The sequence below is a fragment of the Pan troglodytes genome, chromosome 6 (assembly GCF_028858775.2).
Source record: "Pan troglodytes isolate AG18354 chromosome 6, NHGRI_mPanTro3-v2.0_pri, whole genome shotgun sequence".
In the NCBI taxonomy this organism is placed as follows: domain Eukaryota; kingdom Metazoa; phylum Chordata; class Mammalia; order Primates; family Hominidae; genus Pan; species Pan troglodytes.
This window is the reverse complement of record NC_072404.2, coordinates 61840053-61856673: the sequence shown is the minus strand read 5'-3', so window position 1 is coordinate 61856673 and position 16621 is coordinate 61840053. Positions and strand designations below refer to the sequence as shown.

The following is a 16621-nucleotide window of genomic DNA, read 5'->3' as shown; positions in this document are numbered from 1 at the left end:
CATGCGCAGGCTGCTCCACCACCCGCCCCGCACCCAACAGTTCAGCAGGGGGAAACTGACGGAGCGAGACGGAGGACTGGCCACACCATCTTCAGGACCGCCCAGGGAATTAAGGAAAACCACGTTGAGGGTCCCAGCCGTTCCAGAGGCCCCTTCACTACTTTTCTGAACCTTTGGACAGTTTTCATTCCCCTTAAGATTGCTTTTGTGCGTCATACCATCGCAAGAACAGAAAGAAGGTTTCAACTTAACATTTATTGCACAACTCACTTCAGGCCACTGCTGACATCCCAAAACACAGCCTAGTAACACACAACTTCACCTTCAAGGACTGCAGAGATAGACCAACTATATATAAATAATCTCGTGGAAACGTAGTAATTTGGGTGAGAAAAATATGACGCTAGAGACTTTGGGATGAATATTTTGCCTAAGTTCAGAAGCTTGAAAATACAGTTGGCCTACAATCTCAAATTTCACCCAATAACCGTGGCCCTTAGAGTCACCACACCTTCCATCATCTTTTTACCTCTGCCTGTTTTTGCCCTTTACAGTTGCAGCTCTCTCAACTCCCTTGCCTCTAGTTGACTCCTCTTCCCATTTCCTACAACTTTGTGGCGGGAGCATTTTAGCAAAGCCATTTCAAAGGCGTTCGAAGTCCAACTGATCCAATGCATTTACTCAGAAATTTATACCAACAGGGATGCTTTCAATATTTTAAATTACTTGAGCATTTATATTAGCATAAAAATTTTAAAACCAAATGCTTAACAATAGGGTAGTTGGATAATTTAACATACGTCCACATAAAATTAAACCATTAAAATTTGCTTTTCAAGAAATATTTAATAACAAGGTAAGTAACATATGCTTATCTAACATGGAATTTTATGTCACTGCTGCTAAAGCAAAACATCCTGTTCACTGGATAAAAGACCTGCTTTATGTGTATACACTTCAGTGCAATTTTTAAAAATACTATAATTTCAGAACTTCCAAATTTCAACAGATGCCAGTGTTCTCTCCTTTTTTCATATGGGAAAATTTCTTTCAAAATTATTTGAAGCTTGGACAAAAATTCCACAGCTGTATTCCTCAGGATCACTTTGCAGTCTTCAAGATTCAGATACAGAGGAAGCTTCAATTCAACCTTTCAGAGAAGACATTCCAGCTCGCATGATCTCATCAACCAAGAGAATGTTGGTGGCAATCACAGTGCTGAAAGGGGGACAAAAATAAGATGGCTCAGATGATTAGGAGCCCTAATTCGACTCAACTTCCCACTTCCAACCAAGCTGCACACATTACATCCAATTAAATTTCCCCCTTCCCCTCTACACATCAGAGGGCTAGTTCAGTTTCCATACTTCCAGCTGATCACATTATTCATGGGGGAAAGGAGCAACTAAACAGAGAACACCAAATGAAAAAAGTATGATTCTCTAACAGTTTAGTTTTCATTTTCCCAAACTTACCAGGAGTGAAGAAGCTGTTTCTTTACACAATAGTTATCCCATACACCTACTTCTGCTGCTACCATTGGCTCACCTAAAAGGCAACCAAATCTTAAAATAAGTTCAGTCAGTAAGAACAATATTGTGTGCAGCTTTGCTTATCACTGATGACTCATTTCCTCCAGTATTAACTATGAGAATTCAAAGCTTCTCTGTTAGCCCAATTTTCTACTCTAAACCATGACCCCCGTCCACAATATTTGATGAATGTCTGACTTATACTTAGAAGTCCTGAACACCCCTCTCTTCTTCTGGATACATTTCTGTTTACTCATACTGAAGTATAGCACTTCAACTATAATCTGACTAAAATGGACTGATCACTTCCCTCATTCTAGAAACCTTTTCTATTAATGTTGACAACAATAGGTCTTGCACATACTGCATGGAGGTACCTGTTATCTCCTACTTTGTACTTAATTTGTGTTGTTTTGTTACAGGAACCTAAGATCAGAGCTGTCACCATTTCACTAGATTTCTAGATCCCCTTTTCCTGGCATTAATTGCTATCTTTAGCTGGTTTTCACCCATGAATATAATCACCACATCTATTTTCTTATCATAGTACTTGATTAAAAACTGAGTAAGGCAAATGCAATATGAAAATCCTTCAACATTAATCTGAACCATCTACCACCACTCAACATCTCCAAAATTGTATCCCCAAATTACTCATGTCTACTCGTCCCTTAATTATACCTAGTCATTCCATTTTTTATTAATATCCTATTTTATCCCATTTTAGAACCCAGAGTTCCCTAACAGCACTGGTGTCAAATTGCAAAGCAAAACATTTTTAATCTTTCCTGGCTTCAACTCACACGTATTACATCTAGTTTTCCCTCTACAACAGTTGCATTCTCTTACCTGTGTTCAGGTCCACACCCACAAGCTGACCTGATTCTGAATGTTCTGCTTGAATTTTAACTAATGTTTCCTGAAGGTCAAAACCAGAGTTCTGAGCAAGAACCTAAAGTAAACAAATTTAATTCTTGAGAAAACAGGAACTAATAACTGATAGTAAAAAAAAAAAAAAGAAAAGAAAAAGAAAAAGAAAATCTCGGCCTGGTGCAGTGGCTCACGCCTGTAATCCCAGGACTTTGGGAGGCCGTGGAAGGTGGATCACCTGAGGTCAGGAGTTCGAGACCAGCCTGGCCAACATGGTGAAACTCCATCTCTACTAAAAATAAAAAAAAACCTCGCCGGGTGTGGTGGCAGGTGCCTGTAATCCCAGCTACTCGAGAGGCTGAGGCTGCAGTGAGCTGAGATCGCACCATTGCACTCCAGCCTGGGAAACAAGAACAAAACTCTGTCTCAAAAAAAAAAAAAAAAAATCTCATTGCATAAAGACAGAACATTTATGTTCCCTTCAGAGAATACCAGACACAAGTTACTGATCAACTCTCTCAACTACCCCAAACCCAGCAGCAATACACCAGTCATAAATTATACATCAAAACTGGTATATAATAGAAAACAATGATATCAGTTTAAAACAAAAGCAAAAAGCAAGTTTGTACTCAAGTATAACCCCTAATACTGCAAATATTAAACTACAGGTTATCTCTTGCCATCTGCAATGTCAGCTATTCAGGCCTCCCAGAGAAACCAAATATATCTGGATGATGAGGAATACCTGTTCTAGAGTCAGAAAGAAAACTGATCAAACTTGCTTATCCAAAATCCACTTTATGAATAAATCCTACATTATCAGAAAGGTTTGATCAGCTGAATCTTTTGGAAGATTGACTGTTAAAAGCATGCACACCTTGGGAATAATGAGCAATGCATCAGCAAATGCTTGGACTCCAAGCTGTGCCCTGCCCTTTACACTGGGCTTATGTTTAATCAGGGCTTCTGCCATTGCCACTTCCACGGCACCAGCACCTGGAACCACACAGCCTGTTGGATGGGGGAAAAGGAAAAATGCTAAGAAAACTGCAGAACTAATTATGAATAACAAATAAAATATACATATGAAAGCCATTAATTTCTTACAAATTTACTATGACAAAATACAAGTGACTAACATACCAAATAGGAGAATGGTTCAACCAGAATGGCTTCACTAGCCACTGGCAGCTTTCAACAGATCAGTATTAGTTCATTTATTTGTATTCACCTTTAATAATGATATGCTATGAAAAACCTTAGCATACCATCAGTCATTCTAAAGGGAAGACTGCTTTTGCATGGTGTCTGGCTGTGTAAACTACTGATAAAAACACAGTATTTGGCCATGCCTTTCAGACCAGCAAAACAATATAAAAGAATTGAAATACAGTGAGGATCTTACCATCATCAATAGCATTTTTGACAGCCCTCAAGCCATCCCTCACTGCATCTTTGATCTGAGTGAGTGTGTGCTTATTTGGTCCTTTGATCAATAATGTGACAGAACGAGGGTTGTTACATTTCTCAATAAAGGTAAACTTCTCTTCTCCCTATGTGTAGAAAAAATATGATTTTCAAAAACAGGATTTGTGCAGAGTGAAGAGAGAAGAGGGACTTACAGAGAATGACAAGTAGCATATTAATAAGGAACAAACTTGATCACATTAAAGCAAATTATCTCCTTTTGAAAAATCACATAAATGTGATTTTCCCCATCAATGGCTTCCCATTACTACATATAAACCTTCAAAATGTATATAAACAAAAATGTGATCCTGAATTTCAATTAATTTTTCTGCTAAAGACTTCATGAACCAGGCACGGTGGCTCATGCCTGTAATCTCAGCACTTTGGGAGGCTGAGGGTGAAGGACAGCCTGAGCCCAGGAGTTTAAGACCAGCCTGGGCAACACAATTATGAACCTGTTTCTACAAAAATTACCAAAAAAAAAAATTAGCCAGTCATGGTAGCACACACATCTGTGGTCCCACCTGCTCAGAAGCCTGAGGCGGGAGGATCACTTGAACCCAGGAAGATGAGGCTGCAGTGAACTGTGATCACACCACTGCACTCCAGCCCGGGCAGGAGTGAGACCCCACCTCAAACAAACAAACAAAAATAATTCACGAGCTAAAAGGTTCTATTACCTTTAAGAAAAAAATACACTTACCAATGTATACTCATATACAAGTCCTGCATGTCCCAAGCAGTCAGGACTTAGGTCGTCAAAAGAATTCAGGGCTACCCCACCACAAGCAAGAGTCAGCCTGAAATAGCATTTTAAGGGAGATGGATAAGCAATGTTACCAGTGAATTTCAAAGATAAGACCAGTAATTTTTAGGAAGGAATTTTTCAGAATTACACACAAAATTAAATTTTAAAATGTACTTTAAGCCTTTCCATTTGCCATCAACCAGCTAAAATCTAGTCTTTTCTCTTAACCCTCCATTTAAACCACTCTCCCCAAGTTAGCAAATGAAATCTAAAAGGTGGACAAGAGCTCTTTATTAGCCAGGCATGGTGGCTCACACCTGTAATCCCAACACTTTGGGAGGTTGAGGTGGGTGGATCACTTGAGGCCAGGAGTTTGAGACCAGCCTAGCTAACATGGCAAAACCCCATCTCTACTAAAAAAACACAAAGCAATTCAGTGGGCATGGTGGCAGACACCCATAATCCCAACTACTCGGGAGGCTGAGAATCCTATGAACCCAGGAAGTGGTAGTCGCAATGAACCAAGATCATGCCACTGCACAAAAGAGCAAGATTGTCTCAAAAAATAATAATAAAATAAAAAATTTTTTAAAAAAGCTTTTTATCGTGGGGAGCTCTTTGGAAAAAAGTATATTGAATTCAGAAACAAAAAGTAAAATAATGTTTACAAGGGGCAAGGGGGAGGGAGAAATGGGGAGTAACTATTTAATGGGTATACAGTTTCAGTTTGTGATGATGAAAAACGTCCTAGAGATGGACAGTGCTGACGGGGTGCACAATGTGAATATAGTTAATGCCAATTAACTATACAGTTGAAAAACCCAAAAATAAAGTATAAGGAAAAAGAAATAATCCCAATTCACTTGCAAAATGAGTAAAAGTCAAATTACTCGGATACCTCTCCATATTTCTCCTTTTAGCTCTGCGCAGAGCGACTATGCCTTCTTTTGAAAGAGCATCTAAGGAAAAGGGGTCAATTCCCTATAACAAAAATAAAAATTAATTTCAACATCTTTCACCTTAAAAGTAAAAAGGATACATACTATTTAGTTTATACATTGAGTTTTCATTCTCACCTTTTGATTAATAACAACAAATCCTTTATCTGAATCGCCACAGACTTTCCTTTTCAGTTCTATTATTTTTTTAACTCTATCTTCAATGAATTTTCTTTCAGCTTTCACGAGTTTTTCTCTCTCTTCTGCACTCTTGTAAAAAAAGCCAGAATTCACTTCTCTATTAAGAAAAAAAAAAGTTACAGAAAGCAGGGAAACATTAAGAAAGTAGCGTCTGAAACTGGATTAGTCCTAAGATTTAACAGTTCACTAAGCTCCAATCCTGCCCCTTATGCATCTTCAGAGACTGTTTCCTATAGCTCCCCCAAACCAATTTGAGCATTATTGTCCTTACAGTGGGAAACAAAGTTTCACAAAAAAGTAACTCGCCTACAATACGAAGCTTCTCCATTTCACTGTTAAGGGGCTATAAACTTACGTTTTTTCATACTCTAATGACACGTTACAAGTGAGGATGTATGCATCCTCCACCCTTTTCTTCATATCAGGATGCCGTGCTCCGTGGTCCAAAACAAGCCCTCTGATTAAGCTGTTTAAACACACACAAAATTATGGTTATTGATTTTCAGATGGGTGTTTAATATATTAAACACTGAAATGAGAAGGTATTGATATTTCACGCAGTCACATTTTTCTTTTTTGAGATGAAGTCTTGCTCTGTTGCCCAGGATGGAGTGTAGTGGTGCCATCTTGGCTCACCGCAAGCTCCACCTCCTGGGTTCACACCATTCTCCTACCTCAGCCTCTCAAGCAGCTGGGACTGCAGGCACCCACAACCATGCCCAGCTAATTCTTTTGTATTTTTAGTAGAGACGGGGTTTCACCGTGTTAGCCAGGATGGTTTCGATCTCCTGATCTCGTGATCCGCCCGCCTTGGCCTCCCAAAGTGCTGGGATTACAGGCATGAGCCACCGCGCCCGGCCTATTTCTTAAATTACCTGAAGATCCTACGCTGTACAGAAAAGTCTGCAGAGATAGTCTCACTGGTAGGCTGTCAAACTGTGATGACGTCCTTTAAAAACATGTTTTCTACCAAGCACCTGTAACCCCAGCACTTACGGAGGCACAAGTGAGAGGACACCTTAATCCCAAGAATTTAAAACCAGCCTGGGCAACATAGGGAGACTCCATTCTCCACACAGACACACACACCCCAAAGGGAAAACAAACATGTTTTCTAACTAACTCTTTGAAAAAAATATTTTTTTAAATTCCTGTACTACTTCTCATTATGCTTTGTACCTAGCAATTCAATAAATGCCAAATGACTGATGTTGTTCACTTTTCAGAATCATTCTAACCATAAACATAACATTCACCTTACTTCAGGAGAAAATATTACTAAAAACAATATTCTCCTAGCAGTTTATCCAACTTATATCTTCAGGTAAATATATAACATTTTATATCCAAAGATATTTTTAAAATTGCCATCTCACGCCTGTAATCCCAGCACTTTGGGAGGCCGAGGTGGGCGGATCACGAGGTCAGGAGATCGAGATCATCCTGGTTAACATGGTGAAATCCCGTCTCTACTAAAAATACAAAAATTATCCGGGCATGGTGGCGGGCGCCTGTAGTCCCACCTACTCGGGAGGCTGAGGCAGGAGAATAGTGTGAACCCGGGAGGCAGAGCTTGCAGTAAGCCGAGATCACGCCACTGTACACTCCAGGCTGGGCGACAGAGCAAGACTCCATCTCAAAAAAAAAAAAAAAAGCCAACTATCTATATTGTACAAAGCACCCCTAAATTTCTAAACACAGTTTATTTTTTGTTTTTGTTTTTTTTTTTTAATGGGACGGAGTTTCGCTCGTCACCCAGGCTGGAGTGCAATGGTGTGGTCTCAGCTCACTGCAACCTCCGCCTCCCAGGTTCAAGCTATTCTGCTGCCTCAGCCTCCCGAGTAGCTGGGATTACAGCCATGCCCGGCACGCCTGGCTAATTTTTGTAATTTTAATAGAGACGGGGTTTCCCCATGTTGGCCAGGCTGGTCTGGAACTCCTGACCTGAGGTGATTTGCCCACCACAGCCTCCCAAAGTGCTGGGATTACAGGTGTGAGCCTCCATGCCCATTAGTATTTCACAGTCTTCTACCACCTACCTTGTATCAGTTTCAGATTTATGTTTCATCTCCATGATCTCAATCATGAAGAGATCAATAGGTTCATCTTGCTTTTTAATGGCCAAAATGGAGTCCACTACAGCCTGCAATTGGAGAAGCATAACCGTTAAGTAAATTCAATTTGCAGCAGAAACATGTTGCTTTTCAGAAGGCTAAAGTAGACAGTTTCATTTTACAATTCGACACTGATTTAAGTCTTTTTCTATGAGCAAATAGAATACATTATATGTAAAAGGCAACAGCTGAAGTCATTTACATTTCTGAAATCTCCATCTGTAATTCCCAAACATTAATTAACATTAACATTCCTCTTGTTTTATTAAAAATACTGGTAACTGGAAGCTTTCTAATAAAAAAATCTCCACTTTATAAACCTTTTAAAGAAAGCTTCAATTTTACTTTTATAACCTGGTTAGGTATACTATTATTTTAATTTCCTCGTTTTTAGAGACACAGATTAGGTATCATTGCCACAAAAATGAACCTACACAGCACCTTGTAATTGAAATTGGTAATCATATTCATGTTTCTACTATCAGAGATTTTCTATATAGGTGTACTACACCAGACACAGACAAAATTTAATACATACCTCTGTTAAGACATCTGCAAGTTCAGCATGAACTTTAGTACGAAGAGATGTTCTGGCCACATCTATAAGTGTTTCCCTGTCCATCTCTCTGCTTACTTTGACTTCTTCCAAAAACTGAAGGGCCTTTTCCTTTGCAGCTTCAAATCCTTCAGTGATTATTCTGGGATGAAGGCCCTAAAATAAACACACATTAACACTTGCATCTTCAATTAGGTGCAACCATAGTTCATGATAAAGTTCAGGTAATTATTGAAGGAGTGTTCTGGATCATCATACCTTCGAACACGAGGTAATATAATGTGCTGGCTTTCTGAATACATTTAAAAGGACAAATATTCCTTTCAATGCAGAGCAGATGAACAGGTAATGAATGCTCTAGCACAGGGTCAAAGCCAAGGGAACTATAAAGCACACTTGGGTGTTCACTGTGCAAACCACTCTGAATCATTTCAAAACCAACACTGTGTCCCAACAACTCACAGATGGTAGCATTATCCTATCTTTATTTTCTTTTTTTTTTTGAGATGGAGTTTCGCACTTGTTACCCAGGCTGGAGTACAACGGCACAATCTCGACTCACCACAACCTCCGCCTCCTGGGTTCAAGCAATTCTCCTGCCTCAGCCTCCCAAGTAGCTGGGATTACAGGCATGCACCACCACGCCCGGCTAATTTTTGTATTTTTAGTAGACATGGGGTTTCTCCATGTTGGTCAGACTGGTCTCGAACTCCCAACCTCAGGTGATCCGCCCACCTCGGCCTCTCAAAGTGTTGGGATTATGGGCGTGAGCCACTGCGCCTGGACTATTCTATCTTTTCTATAGGTAATCTCAAACTAACTCACATCATTTACTAATAAAAATAAAGATGTCTGCTCTCTTTCTCCAGGAAATTCTGACAATACATTCATATTCACTGAGGTTTGCTTTAACCTTGGAACTAGTCAGGGCTAAAAAAGTGGAATTTATCCAAATATAAGCTTTTGGTTGCCTTTTTCCTAACAAATATGCCTAGTCCTAAACATTCCATTTTTAGATCTCAATTATTAATCTACACTAAAGACAGATGCAAATCACATAGGCAATGCAACTTGATTACAAAATTATTTTCAGGCCAAGAAAGGTTCTATAACCTGTCCAAGGTCACAATTTGTTTTAGACCAGGATAAAGACCCAGATTTAAGCCCCCTAATTCTACTGTATGACCTCAGCTACTATTAACAGCACATCAATTTGTATAAATATCAGACACTTCCTATATACAAAAAAAAATTACAGAAACAAGAGTTGTGCATACTTCAGAAATGTAGAGATCCGCCTGTTTCAGCAGCTCTCCAATGATTAGGACATTAGAAGTCGTACCATCACCAGTTATATCATCCTGGGCTGTTGCTACCTTTGCTATTAAGGAAGCTGTTGGGTGTTGAATTTGCTGAAAGTAGAAAAAGAATGAATCACTTAAAACAATATGAAGCAGTCTAAATATACCACAAACAAAATGCAGGAAGGGCCTCTTTGAGTGCTATCTACTTGAAAAAGCTACCCAAATGTTTGGCTACAAATTACTTTGATTAACTATCATGCACATGCAATTATAATGATTGAAACGTCTTCATGTGTAATTTATTTCCCAGGTTATCTCTACTTTACAGATGAGGAAGCTTGAGGCTCAGTAGAAGTTTACTCAAGATGACAGAGCTACCAGTTAACAATACCACATAATTGTACATCCTTGCCTCTTTATGGCAAGTGTAGAGCTCTAGTGAGAATAAGCCAGGTATCTCCTAAAGGGCACACACATTATAATTATTTTTGTAGGTTTGTAATTTTTTCAAAGAAAACTGAAAAACAGACTTCTGGAGATTGGAGAGAGGTTCCAATGGGACGAGACTTCTGAGGTGGTAGCAACAATTTATTAGCTACAGTGGTGGTTGTGTGTGTCCATTTTATAATTATTTCTTAAATTGTAAATGTTCAATGTGCTTCTCTCTACCTACGCTGTATTTCTCACACACTAAAACCCAAATAATTTTTTGTTTTGTTTTGGAGATAGCCTCACTCTGTCTCCTACACTGGAATGCAGTGGCACAATCTTGGCTCACTGAAACCTCAGTCTCCCAGGTTTAAGCGATCGATTCTCCTGCCTCAGCCTCTGAAGCAGCTGGGACTACAGGCGTGCAGGACCACACCCAGCTAATTTTTGTATTTTTAGTTGAGTCGGAGTTTTAACCATGTTGGCCAGGGCTGGTCGTGAACGCCTGGCCTCAAATGATCCACCTACCTTGGCCTTCCAAAGTGCTGGGATTACAAGCATAAGCCACCACACCTAGCCCCCAAACAATTCTGAAGTCAAGTTTAACTGTGGCTCCACTTTTCAAACACGGGACACCACTGAGCCCACTAAAAACAAAAACTACACCTCCTAGGTTAGCAAGTCCTTACTAAAGAATTTCCTCTGGATGTTGATGGCATGGTATACCACTAGCAAAACCCTACATATTATTCTGAACTCAAATCAGCAGGAAATAATTTCCTTTTCTTGGATTTGAACTGCTAAGTTTTGGGAATTTAGGCATGAGTAAAAAGCATACTCCCCTCAATAATCTAATATTCTCCATCCCTAAGACTTGCAAAGAGACAGATTTATCTCCCCTCCAGTCGGAGACAGAGATGAGACCTAACAGAGAAACTGCTGTTTTAAAAAGAGAAAACCCAGCTGGGCACGGGCCTGGTAATCCCAGCACTTTGGGAGGCTGATGCAGGGGGATCGCCTGAAGTCAGGCGTTCAAGACCAGCCTGGCCAACACGGTGAAATCCTGTCTCTACTAAAAATACAAAAATCAACTGGGCGTAGTGGCGCGAGCCTGTAATCCTAGCTACTTGGGAGACTGAGACAGAAGAATCGCTTGAACCCGGGAGGGAGAGGTTGCAGTGAGTTGAGATTGTGCCACCGGACTCCAGGCTGGTCGACAGAGCGAGACTTCGTCTAATAAAAAAAAAAAAAAAGAAAAGAAAAATCATCCTCATGCATTTAGCCCATGTGATTGTATCAACCTCTCTTAATTTTTCAAGTTTTAAAATAATTAACTTTAATATACAATTACAGCCCTTTAGCCCGGACTGTGAATGGCAAAAAAGCAGGGATTCAAAGGCAGGGCTGTCAGACTCCAGGCACTCCGGACTATTACTGATTACACGCCACTTCTGAATGTTCTCCTACCTTGAAAATGGACACTGCAAATCTTTCTACAAAGAAAACATTCTACGGAAAATCAAGACCTTTCTGACCTAGCCCAGAGCACCTCTCACCATTTCGTGAAGCAGCACATTGCCGTCTTTAGTAAGTTTGATGTCTCCAGCGCCAGAAACGAGCCTGTTTAAAGGACAGAAATGAACCAGACTATGACTTTTTCAACGATAACTAAAAGTCCCATTAGAAAACGGGCTTTTCCCAGATTTTAGGGAGCCAGGGATGTGGGGCTAGTTATCTCCAGCAGGATGGAGGACAGGTGCAGTGCCCACCCCGTCCCCACAGAGATTGTGCCGAGTCCTCAGGGTGCCTGGAAGCCCCAGAGGGCGGGGAACGCCGCGCTCTAGAGCCGCTTTGTTCTCCGCGGAGACTGCATCGATGCGGGAAGAAATGGCCGGGACGGTGGGGCTTAGCAGGGACACAGGACCGACCCCGGAGGACGCGGAGAAGGACGGCTGCGCAGCCCCGAGGCGGCGGGCTCCAGTCCGCGGTCCCGGGCCCGCCAGGTGCGCGGCGGCGCGCGGTGCCCGCCCGGCCCTCCGGTTCAGCCCCGCCTTACATCTTCATGGTGCCCTTGGGCCCCAGGTTGGTCCTTAGCACGTCCTGCAGACCCCGCGCCGCGCTGATGTTGACCGCCAGCGCCGCCTGCGCTCGGGCCACCTCGGCCTTGGGGTTCAGGGTCTTCACCGCCGCCATAGCTGCTCCAGCGGAGGAAAAGGAAACGATGCTGAGTGCCCAGAGCCGGCGCGGCGTGGCCGGGAGGAACTATCCGGGTCTTCTGGAAAAGTCGGCCCGTCTGGCCGGCCCCCAGCGTGCCCGCGCGCCGCCGCCATTGGGCCACAGGTCGTCCGGCGCCCGCTCATTGGTCCGCGGCTGCACGGCTCCTGCGGTCCCACCCTTCGCGCCGCGGCCTCGTCGTCATCGCGCACGGGAGGAGCTTGTTCCCGGCATTCCGTGCTCCTTGGTTCCGGCGTTGGAGCTCTGTGGGGCCCAGCTTTGCGGACCCGGGAGTTCGGGACGCAGGCGGGGCTTGTGCTCCGCGGGGGCAGGCGTAGGGTGGGCCTCCTACCGCCCCTAATCTCGCGGTTTGTTCCGTTTCATTGGAGCTTCCCGGACCGTGTGCTCGACGGTGCCCTAGGTGCCGTGGGGCCACACGCGAGTCTGATAAGCACCCTCCCCCGGGATCATGCGGTGCTGTGAGGCCTAGCGAAGATGAAGATAGAATGCAAGGTAGAAAGTGCTGGATACCTTTAGAAAGCTGCAGGACTGGTGCGATGGGAGTTGAGACGTAAGAACCTGCCCGTCCGTAGGGCTCTGGATGCTGCTGAGGCCCGAGGCCCCTATGGCAGATTTGAAAATTCACCCTTGTAGAGTCATTCCTGCCTTTGAGCGGACTCCCTTTTAAGGTAAATTTCCAAAGAGCTCCACAATTGTTTCCAGTATCCAGTGTCCCGCCAAATACCAGGGATTCAGTAACACGTGGTATTTTACTTTATTTTTCTTTTTGTAAACACAGGGTCTCACTATGTTGCCCAGGGTGGTCTCAAACTCTTGAGCTCAAGTGATACTCCTGAGTTCAAGTGATCCTCCCGCCTCGGCCTTCCAAAGTGTTGGGATTACAGGCGTGAGCCACCGCGCCCGGCCGTATTTTATTTTTAATAAATAACGGAAATTGTTCTGAATTCAAAAGGCACCAAAGGGCATGTAGTGAAAATTAAATCTTCCTCCCACTTCTAGTTCAACACTAGAGACAAGCAAAGTTACCCCTGGGTACTCTATGAATTTTCGGAATGCTTTCTGAATTTATAAACTTACATATGAATATAATCATTTCCCCACACAAATGGCAATTCATAATACACACTGCAGGGTGTGTTATACTTTAATTGTCTTGGAGATTGTGCCATATCAAGACTAATGGGAAGTCCTCGGTAACAGCTGCGTGATGTTCTTTGTAAGAATGACTCAACTAGGGGCCAGGGCTGGGTGGCTCACGCCTGTAATCCCAGCACTTTGGGAGGATGAGGCAGGGGCATCACTTGTGCCCGGGAGTTCAAGACCAGTCTGGGTAACATAGCGAGACTCCATCTATACAACAAATACAAAAATTAGCCGGGCGTGGTGGTGCACGTCTGTGATCCCAGCTACTTGGGAGGCTGAGGTGGGAGGATTGCTGGAATCTGGGAGGCGGAGGTTGCAGTCAGCTATGATCTTGCCACTGCACTTCAGCCTGGGCTACGGAGCTGACCCTTTCTCAAAAAGAATGACACAACTAACCGGTCACCTACTGACTGATGTTTAAGTTGTTTGCAATCTGCTATTCAGACTGCAGTGAATATCTGGGTATATGATGCTCTTAGGTGGGTTTGTGTATTTGAGAATCACAAAAACATCTATATATGTGACTAGTAGCACTGCACGATAGAAGACTAGTTATTAGTTCCATAGGCATTACATGGTGTGCATGCGGATTTATTATAACTGCTGTTAAAAATGTTATGAGGAGGCCAAGCATGGTGGCGCACGCTTGTAATCCCAGTACTTTGGGAAGCTGAGGTGGGCGGATCACTTGAGGTCAGGAGTTCAAGACCATCCTGGCCAACATGGTGAAACCCCGTCTCTGTAAAAATACATTAGCCTGGCCTGGTGGTGTGCATCTGTGATGCAAGCTACTTGGGAGGCTGAGGCATGAGAATTGCTTGAACTCAGGAAGCAGAGGTTGCAGTGAGCTGAGATCGTGTCACTGCACTCCAGCCTGGGCAACAGAGCGAGATTCCTCAAAAATAATAATAATAATAATAAAGGCCAGGTACAGTGATTCACACCTGTAATCCCAGCACTTTGGGAGGCTGAAGCGGGTGGATCACCTGAGGTCAGGAGTTCGAGACCAGCCTGGCCAACATAGTGAAACCCGTCTCTACTAAAAATACAAAAATTAGCTGGGCATGGTGGCGGCTGCCTGTAATCCCAGTTCCTCAGGAGGCTGAGGCGGGAGAATCACTTAAACCTGGAAGTTGGAGATTGCAGTGAGCGGAGACTGCATTACTGCACTCCAGCCTGGGCAACAACAGCGAGACTTGTCTCCCAGGCGACATCTGATGGAAGCATATTAAATACATAAATAGGTGTTCTTGATAAGGGGGAAAAACATTTTAAATAACATGTATAAGAAGTTCTCACTTTTGAAACATTTCCCATGGGTCCGTACAGGGAGGGGAACATCACACACGGGACCTGTCAGGGGGTGGGAGCAAGGGGAGGGAGAGCATTAAGACAAATACCTAATGCAAGCGGGGTTTAAAACTTAGAGGATGGGGGCTGGACGCAGTGGCTTACGCCTGTAATCCCAGCACTTTGGGAGGCCGAGGCGGGCAGATCACAAGGTCAGGAGATCGACACTATCCTGGCTAACACGGTGAAACCTCATCTCTACTAAAAATACAAAAAAAAAAAAATTAGCTGGGCATGGTGGCGGGTGCCTGTAGTTCCAGCTACTGGGGAGGCTGAGGTGAGAGAATGGCATGAATCCAAGAGGCGGAGCTTGCAGTGAGCCGAGATGGAGCCACTGCACTCCAGCCTGGGCGACACAGTGAGACTCTGTCTCAAAGAAAAAAACAACCACCAAAAAAACCCTAGAGGATGGGTGGAAGGGTGCAGCAAACCACCATGGGATATGTATACCTATCTAACAAAACTGCTCATTCTGCACATATATCCCTGAACTTAAAGCAAAAAAAAAAAAAAAAGCCAGGTGTGGTGGCACACGCCTGTAATCCCAGCTACTTGTGTGGCTGAGGTGGAATTGCTTGAACCCAGGAGGCGGAGGTTGCAGTGAGCCAGAATCACAGCACTGCACTCCCAGTCTCGGCGACAGAGTGAGACCTTGTCTCAAAAATGGAAGGAATTTGTAAAAAACAGTAAGAAGAATTCCCATACTCTACCCACAGATCCCCCAGTGTAAACATCACATTTAACCCAGGAATAATAAATTACATTGATGCAGGATCCAATCTATAGATTTCATTCAAATATTGCTAATTATGTCATGAATCTTCTATCTCTGGACCAGGATTCTATTTATCCAAAATTACATTTCACATTTAGTTGTCATGTTCTTCAGTCTGGAACAGTTCTGCAATTTTTCAGTCTTTAATGATCTTGGCATTTTTTTGAATACTGGCCAGTTATTTTACAGACTGTCCCTTACTTTAGGGTTATTTGATGTTTCCTTATGATTTTTTTTTTTTCAAATTTTTTAAAGACAGAGTGTTGCTCTTTTGCCCAGGCTGGAGTGCAGTGGCATGATCTCTGCTCAATGCAGCCTCCGCCTCCTCGGGTTCAAGTGATTCTCCTGCCTCAGCCTCCAGAGTAGCTGGGATTACAGGCACCCACCACCATGCCGGGCTAATTTTTGTACTTTTAGTAGAAATGGGGTTTCACCATGTTAGCCAGGCTGGTTTTGAACTCCTGACCTCAGGTGATCTGCCTGCCTTAGCCTCCCAAAGTGCCGGGATTACAGGCATGAGCCACCACGCCTGGCCTGATGTTTCCTTATGTTTAAATGCAGATTATGGCCGGGCACAGTGGCTCACACCTGTAATCCCAGCACTTTGGGAGGCCAAGGCGGGCGGATCGTGAGGTCAAGAGATTGAGACCATCCTGGCCAACATGGTGCAACACCGTCTCTACTAAAAATACAAAAAATTAGCTGGGCGTGGTGGTGCACGCCTGTAATCCCAGTTACTCAGTAGGCTGAGGCAGGAGAATCACTTGAACCCAGGAGGCGGAGATTGCAGTGAGTCAAGATCACGCCACTGCACTCCAGCCTGGGTGACAGAGCGAGACTCTTATCAAAAAAAAAAAAAAAAAAGCAGGTTATTCATTTTTGGCAAGAACACCAGAGAAATTAACGTGTCCTTTTCAAGGCATCATAGGAAGAGTCACATGATGTCAGTTTTT

At 43.1% G+C, this 16621-nt stretch overlaps 2 protein-coding genes and 2 non-coding genes across 11 annotated transcripts in view; 1 reads left to right on the top strand and 3 right to left on the bottom strand.

Moving 5' to 3' along the window:
• Positions 1-826: 826 nt before the first annotated feature.
• Positions 827-12802, bottom strand: CCT6A (chaperonin containing TCP1 subunit 6A). Its single transcript, XM_001159391.7, has 14 exons — positions 12222-12802; positions 11722-11785; positions 9710-9844; positions 8415-8588; positions 7802-7905; positions 6118-6228; positions 5700-5859; positions 5522-5604; positions 4579-4675; positions 3811-3958; positions 3283-3416; positions 2382-2484; positions 1476-1548; positions 827-1218 (listed from the first exon to the last, which is right to left on the bottom strand). Exons 1-14 carry the CDS (start codon positions 12356-12358, stop codon positions 1146-1148), a joined length of 1596 nt encoding a protein of 531 aa, XP_001159391.1. The 5' UTR covers positions 12359-12802; the 3' UTR covers positions 827-1145.
• LOC112209906 (small nucleolar RNA SNORA15) lies at positions 3625-3757 on the bottom strand. Its single transcript, XR_002944895.1, has one exon. It is a non-coding gene; the product is annotated as a small nucleolar RNA SNORA15 (small nucleolar RNA).
• On the bottom strand, positions 8710-8847 carry LOC112209913 (small nucleolar RNA SNORA22). The gene has a single exon (XR_002944902.1). It is a non-coding gene; the product is annotated as a small nucleolar RNA SNORA22 (small nucleolar RNA).
• PSPH (phosphoserine phosphatase) overlaps positions 12583-16621 on the top strand; it is a 40385-nt gene continuing 36346 nt past the window's right edge. For 4 of the 8 annotated variants that reach the window (XM_063814237.1, XM_063814236.1, XM_063814234.1 and 1 more), the window contains exon 1: positions 12795-13068. The gene's annotated coding sequence lies outside the window, so the exon portion shown is untranslated. Of the gene's footprint in view, positions 13069-16621 lie in introns of all 8 variants that reach the window. The other 4 variants (XM_016957517.4, XM_001161062.8, XM_001160853.8 and 1 more) reach the window with 4 other exon arrangements.

Coding starts and splice junctions, on each gene's coding strand:
- CCT6A (XM_001159391.7), bottom strand. CDS start 12,358: ATGGCGGCGGTGAAGACCCTGAACCCCAAGGCCGAGGTGGCCCGAGCG. Junction 11,786..12,221: donor CCCAAGGGCACCATGAAGAT/GTAAGGCGGGGC, acceptor TCCTTTAAACAG/GCTCGTTTCTGGCGCTGGAG. Junction 4,676..5,521: donor AAAAGGAGAAATATGGAGAG/GTATCCGAGTAA, acceptor ATGCTATTTCAG/GCTGACTCTTGCTTGTGGTG.